Source organism: Stenella coeruleoalba (genome assembly GCF_951394435.1).
Source record: "Stenella coeruleoalba genome assembly, chromosome: 11".
NCBI lineage: Eukaryota > Metazoa > Chordata > Mammalia > Artiodactyla > Delphinidae > Stenella > Stenella coeruleoalba.
The window spans coordinates 62,873,293-62,880,603 of record NC_137157.1 but is presented as its reverse complement, the minus strand read 5'-3'; the positions used below and the strand labels follow the sequence as shown (position 1 = coordinate 62,880,603).

Below are 7,311 nucleotides of genomic sequence, written 5' to 3'. Positions count from 1 at the left end.
GCCGACTTGAACACTGAACCCTGTGCCTGCCACCCTTGCTTCTCAGCTCTGGACGCCACAGCAGCTCCCTTCCCTGCTCCTGCTGAGAATCTAAGAAAAGGTGATGCATGATTAAGCAAACTGGTCAGTATTCCAGGCACAGCAGTTGGTCTCCCAAATGCTTTCCAATAGGAAACCATATACCATATGTATATGCATGTGTGTACGTCTGTCTACCTACCTGAAGCGTGAGGTGGGAAGAGAAGCCCTATAAAACAAAAACAGCAAGCCTGGGATCTCTGCTCACTGCACTCACGCAGCACTCCTTGTCACTTTGTGCTGCCTGATAACTTAAGCACGAATTTAGGAACTCGAGACCCCTTTCAATGCCACAGTGTCAGTTCACAGCCAAAAATGACTTTTTTCCCCACGGGAAATCAATTGAGCATCCTTATAGTCCTCTGATGGAAACGCATGATGCCTTCTCACCCTCTATTTCTGCAAGCAAAGAATTCACCTTCTTAAGAAAAAAAACGTTAAATACCAATAATAAACACAAATTGTTGCCGCTAAATCAAACCATGTAATGCTTGCCCAGTTAAATAAGCATCAAACTTAGGAGACTTACATAGATTGATGGAGGTGAATGGATTTAAAGATGTGAATATTCCAGCTATTAGCAAGTGGGGTAATAAAGCTAAAATGCATTAAAAACAGAGTAACAGGCAGCATCAGACATATTTAGGAGCAGGAGGTGGGGTGACACCCACTCCAAAGCCCCTTCCATAGATCTCACATCAAGGGAGCACAATTTAATTAAGAAAGCCCTCGAAATTCAAGCTGTTCCACATGAAGTACTGTTAAAGAAGCTGAAGGTTGGTACATATTTCCCTCTGCCAATATCAGAATTATTTTCATGGCTAAGGTCTCGGCCTAGCCCAAAAACTGAGCAACTGGCTGCCAACACTTGACACACAGGACCATTTCCTTTTTCGTTAATGGGCCATCAGTTCCTGCATAGCATCATCTTGCCTTCACTGACATTATACAATCCATTTACTTCCTCTACATTAGTAACTTAAAATGCACCTTGGGGAGATACCACAGAACAGCAAATATGGAGCCAGGCCAACACCAGGCTTACAGAGACATAGGAGATGGCATCTAGGACAAAGTTAAAAAAAACAACAAAACGTAACAGTCCTGTGTGTGTGTGTGTAAAAGGGGGTAAGGGTCTCGAGACGGGACCCATCTTCTGTCAATTTGCTGAGGCAGATGGGCCCTGCTGCGAGAGCTGCCACCTCCTGGGAGAAAAGCCAGTAGGTTGCCTCCTCTCTCTATTAAGCCTGCCACTGTTTACGTTCAATCTCAGATACATTCTGTTCACCAGCTTCAGAGTTCCAAGTGCAGGTGCCCTCAGTTAATCATCCCAGCTCACTCCAGAGTCACTTCCAGCAGTGAAGGATGTTCCAGGCAGTGAGCCAGACAGAATCGTTTGGGTTGTTGCTGTTGTTGTTGTTTTTCTGCACCATTCTGATCCCTAAAGACTTGTTTAAAAAGTTTGATTTTTGTTTAAAGTCATTTCTTCAAACAAGAGGGTAAGGGCTTCCCTGGTGGCACAGTGGTTGAGAGTCCGCCTGCCGATGCAGGGGACACGGGTTCGTGCCCCGGTCCGGGAAGATCCCACATGCCGCGGAGCGGCTAGGCCCGTGAGCCATGGCCGCTGAGCCTGCGTGTCCGGAGCCTGTGCTCCGCAACGGGAGAGGCCACAACAGTGAGAAGCCCGCGTACCGCAAAAAAAACCCAAAAAAAAAGAGGGTAAGAGTCAGGAAAAATCTAGGACTTCAATTTGGACAATGAAAGAGACTGAAACGAAGAAACAAACTCCTGGTGGTGGTGAAGTTGGGAGAAGGTGGTGATGGGGGAGGGGATAAATGAATGATAGACTCATGACACTTTGAAGAAAAATATTTCCTAAAAAAAAGGAATTTAAGGTTACCTTCCAGGACAAGAAAACCAACCTTACATTCATTTTGAAAAAAAACTATTTACTTTTTTCCAAATAGTATTCCAAATACATGTTTTATAGGCCACTATGGGTCATAAACATTCTATAAAAGAAAGCATTTTGATAGACATTGGAAATAATTTTAATAGAAGAAAAAGCTCATATTTATCTAGATGTAGCTATGTTACACAGGAAGATTTCAGTATCCAAAGTGCAAAGACAAAATGACTGTGGCTTTTCTTGCCACTCAAAATATTGACAATCCTCCCTTATAGCCTACTCTTAATTGTTAGTTGAGTGCCAAACAGATGGTACACTGACTTTTAGAAGCAGGGCTTCTAAATGGACAAGGGGGTGGGGGGTGTCAAGCATCAGAATGAATTCAACTTAAGAACAAACTGGCTTTGACCCCAACCAAACCGAAAGTCCAGCCAGAGGCCCATTAGAAATAAATATAAATTGTAGTATCACTTTTACAAGGTTGTGCCACTTAACACTATTAAACCTAATCAATCCAAATTAAAGCTAAGCACACTCTCACTATTAGTTCAGTCCTCACCGTACCCCATTTCTATGAAGGCTCCGTGTTATAGCTCAGTTCATAATGGGGGAAGGGGAATTTCCAAGTTCTCGAAGGAGCCATCCTAAATCTTCTGTCAAAACCTTTCTTTACCCTGCCCTCCCACTCCCCACCCTGAGACAAGTCAATCTTACCAAAGAGGTAGGGCTTCTACCACTGTCTCATGGAAATTACACCAGAGAAAGGTCATTACATGAGAGAATTTGGCTTTAAGGCAAAGGGATGTACCCCCAGCCCCCAAAAGAATCACAACGAATTTCATATCCCACTTCTACCCCTGTAAAGATCTCCCATCTAAAAGCTCCCGATGACAGCACAAGGTGTTGATATTACATTACTTGAGGAGAAGGAGATATAAATAGTTTTCATAAAACCCCCATGCACAATTAAACTTGATTAAAAGCCTGGAGAATGCTAAAAGTAGTAATGAGTACAGGAGGCTGCAGAGCAGACAGTACAGGTGTGCCCTTCCTTGTAGTCGGTAAACGCTGGCAAGTAACAGGAGACGTGACTTCACTTGAGCATTGGAGAAGCAAAAAAGTTGCCTTGTCGTCCTAGGTTGGTGGCAGACTTGCTTTTGCTCCCAAATCTAAAGAAAAAGAGAATGAACTGGAAAAGTATTCTATAAAAAATGATAAACAACTGTAACATTACTTGACATAATCAATTATAAGTAGGAAACCCTCAACAACTACTCTGTAAGCTATTCTTTGTCACCTGAGATGAGGGAGAGGAAACAGTAAAGACCTTCAGACCCTTTTTAAAAAGGGGCTTTTAAAGTCGAGCTGCTAGCTAAGATCTAATTCAATTTTTCTTTCAGTAAGCTTCAGCATGATGGGAAAGAAGTCTAAGGAAGCAGTCATTTTTTATTTCCTGAGCAGACCAATTTTGCATACCTGGGAGTGTTCTTGGTGAGGGTGGAGCGGACTCTCTGTGACAGGGAGCTGGATGAAGGAGTCTTGAGGAACTGATGCTCAGGAGTGGTCACAGGCCCCAGTAAACTCACTTCAATCAAAGGTAAGACATATTTTTAAAGGAAGGGAAAAAAGAAAGCACTCTTGCAGGCAGCCAGTATTAAGCTGAATATCCTGTGAAACACTTAAGAGCTAAGGTTAGAGACCTAGCAAAGTCCCAGAGGTCAGTTTTGTCATCATTTTATAACACACCAGTATATATATATATATATATTTTTTTAATTTTATTTATTTATTTATGGTTGTGTTGCGTCTTCGTTTCTGTGCAAGGGCTTTTTCTAGTTGTGGTGAGCGGGGGCCACTCTTCATCGCGGTGCGCGGGCCTCTCACTATCGCGGCCTCTCTTGTTGCGGAGCACAGGCTCCAGACGCGCAGGCTCAGCAGTTGTGGCTCACGGGCCTAGTTGCTCCGCGGCATGTGGGATCTTCCCAGACCAGGGCTCGAACCCGTGTCCCCTGCATTGGCAAGCAGACTCTCAACCACTGCGCCACCAGGGAAGCCCCAGTATATTTTTTGAACTATGCAAGCAACTGCTCAGTGAGTAGTTGACATTCATTTTCTGAGTTAAGCCATTCTCACACTCATTTTCTGAGTTAAGCCATTCTCAAACTCCAAACTTCACAAATCTAACATCTATTTGATTTTTCCTATACTAGAAAAAACAATATGCTCCCTTAAAAAGGAACTTGCGGGGCTTCCCTGGTGGCGCAGTGGTTGAGAGTCCGCCTGCCGATGCAGGGGACACGGGTTCGTGCCCCGGTCCGGGAAGATCCCACATGCCGCAGAGCAGCTGGGCCCGTGAGCCATGGCCGCTGAGCCTGCGCGTCCGGAGCCTGTGCTCCGCAACGGGAGAGGTCACGACAGTGAGAGGCCCGCGTACCGCAAAAAAAAAGGAATTTGCAATAATGAAAGAATAGGTCTCCGAAGCCAGTGAAGTTGGAATGAAACCAGCCTCATATATTTTTGGTGGCAGTACAAACTGGAAAAAGCCTTTAAAAAATCAAGTTGGGGCTTCCCTGGTGGGACGGTGGTTAAGAATCCACCTGCCAGTGCAGGGGACACGGGTTCAAGCCCTGGTCCAGGAAGATCCCACATACCGCGGAGCAACTAAGCCCGCGAGCCACAACTACTAAAGCCTGTGCACCACAACTACTGAAGCCCATGCACCTAGAGCCCATGCTCCCCAACAAGAAAACCCATTGCAATGAGAAGCCCATGCACCGCAATGAAGAGTAGCCCACACTTGCCACAACTAAAGAAAGCCCGCGCGCAGCAACGAAGACCCAATGCAGTCATAAGTTAAATAAATAAATAAATAAATAAATAAATACATTTATTTTTAAAATCTATATTAAAGAAAGAAAGAAAGAAAGAAATCAAGTTGGTAAAACATACCAAGAAACAAAAATGTTTAGAACTTTTAATTCAGTAATTCCCACTCCTGGGAATTTATCATTAGGAAAAAAAAGGTACATACATATAATGTTGATGGCATCACTATATGTAATTATGAAAAGTTGAAAAACAACATCAATACCTAATAGAATATTTAAGCAAATTCTAGTTTACAACCATAAAAATGATAAATAAGATTATATAGTAACAGAGAAAGTTCTCACAAAATGCTTAGTAAAATAAGAAATAATTATATCTAACTTAGTCTATCTATATTTTTTAAAAATATCCATATGGGTAAAGAAAGGAGAATATGGAAAAGTGAAAAAAATAATAGGATGGAACTGTACAAATTTTTCTTTATCATTCTCAAAATTATTTTAATTTTATTGAAGAATATACATTTCAAACAGCTCTAGCAAAGGCAAGGAGAGGGCACCTGACCAAAAACCAGAGAGGGAGTCAGGCCCTTTAAAAAGCACACCTTAGGCCTTGCCTTACCTTTAACATCTGGGGTCTGTGGTGTTGAAAAGGCATTTGAGTTTTCGATGACATGCATGGGGTCAATGTTCTCTTGTTCCACCATCATGAACTGACTCCAGTATTCCAGGGGTAGTGAAAGCAGGCGCTCTACCACCTAAATGCCATCAAATATGTTAGCAAACTTCCAATGCTCAGGGCTTTTACCTCTCACCATTCTCTCCCGTTATGTTACACAAGTTCACGTATATAGACATACATGCTTGCTTACCTTGGGCTGACGCTTGATGTCCTGTAACATTATCACTGGATCTGGATTGGGCACAGCATGGGCAACTATTGTAGGGCCAAAGACTTTAGCCAGATTGGCAACATCCATTTTAGTGCTTGGGCTCTGAGCCACTCTAAGTAAAAGAGCATTAAATTAGAAGACTTGTCCCTCTGCTTAAAAGCAGATCAAAATATAAGATCTATAGGAAAACAATTCAGCCCTCACATTCCCTCTCTAACACCCAACCCCATTCTCTTCCCCTTGGCAAAATTCCCTGACTCCCAGAGACAAATTTCTGCTCTACTCACCTCTGCAAGTGAATCATGAGGAAAGCTAATGTGTCTCTGTTGGCCTGGGGCAGTTCACCAACAGCCTGGTACATGGCAGCTATGCTGTTGTCCTCATCTGTGATTTCTATAAATGAAAAGAAAGTACCAAGAGGCCTAGACTTCTTTCCTTTGACAGCGGGCCTTCCAAGTTATCGATCACAAAGTCTCATCTATACAGTAAGCTTCTGAAACTTCTGATTAGGTTCATGACTGCACCAGACTCTAGTTTCATTAACAAGCAGGATACTGGCCAACAGCTCAATATTAGAAATCAGAACTCTTAAAAAACCAGCTCTTGCAGTTAGGGAAAGCAGCTGGAAACTCATGTTTCCAGGAATGCAGACATATAAGTGCAGTGACTACAATTATTAAGAAGGTATTCGTTCACAAAACATGTTAAGAGTCTACTATGTGCCAGGCACTGTTCTAAGTGCTCAGAATCAAGCAGAACTAAACAAAGGACCTTGCCTCATGCTACCGGAGGAGTCAGTCAAAAAGCAAATACCTATCAGACAGTGATACGTATAATAAACAGTAAGGCAGGCAAGAAACTAGAAAGTAATGGTAGCTGTTCTTTCTGACAAGGTGGTCAGGAAAGGTGTTTCTGAGGACAAGCTATCCAAAAAGAAACCTGAAAGGAAATAAAGGAGCAAATCACTCCAGGCTGAGACAACAAACATGATGGCCTCGATGGGAGTAAGCTTGGTTATGTTCTAAGAACTGCAAGAATTCCAGTGTAACTAGAAAAGAAGAAAGGAGGGGAAGGGTGTTGAAAGAAATGATGTTGCCAGGACCCAAATCATGTGGGGTCTTTGGGGCTTGTTAAGGACTGTGGATTTTATTCTGAGACTTTTGGGAAGACTTTGGAGAATACTGAGGACAGAAGGGACATTACCTAACTTAAATTTTAAAAGGACCACTCTAGCTTCTGTGTGAAGATTATACTGTAGAGGGCAAGAGTAGAAACAGGAAAACCAGTAGGTTCTTACATCACTCCAGGGTAAGAGAGGTCAAGATAATAATAGGAGTGACACAGTTTAAATTTAAGATATATTTACAGGGCCTTTGTTGACATGATTTGCCAATGGATTAGATGCTGGGCGTGAGGTAAAAAAATCAAAGATGGCTCCAAGTTCAAAAGGACAACCTAAAACTTGACCAAAAACACAACACAAAGCAACAACAAAAAAACCTGTTAGGACCCTATACAGTTTAGACAGGAAGAGGATAGCCGTGGGGAACGTGGATAGAGTTATTCATCCATCAAAGTATCTGAGCAACTGCTATGTTTCAGG

The 7,311-nt window shown here is 42.7% G+C and overlaps 1 protein-coding gene across 9 annotated transcripts in view; it reads right to left on the bottom strand.

Moving 5' to 3' along the window:
* Nucleotides 1-2,073: 2,073 nt before the first annotated feature.
* Nucleotides 2,074-7,311, bottom strand: part of RACGAP1 (Rac GTPase activating protein 1) — a 33,371-nt gene continuing 28,133 nt past the window's right edge. For all 9 annotated transcript variants that reach the window (XM_079937269.1, XM_079937264.1, XM_079937266.1 and 6 more), the window contains 5 exons: nt 5,996-6,101; nt 5,688-5,820; nt 5,438-5,573; nt 3,464-3,572; nt 2,074-3,156 (listed from right to left, as the gene is read on the bottom strand). In XM_079937269.1, the coding sequence (XP_079793395.1) occupies nt 3,081-3,156; nt 3,464-3,572; nt 5,438-5,573; nt 5,688-5,820; nt 5,996-6,101 (560 nt within the window). In that variant the 3' untranslated portion in view covers nt 2,074-3,080. The remainder of the gene's footprint in view (nt 3,157-3,463; nt 3,573-5,437; nt 5,574-5,687; nt 5,821-5,995; nt 6,102-7,311) is intronic.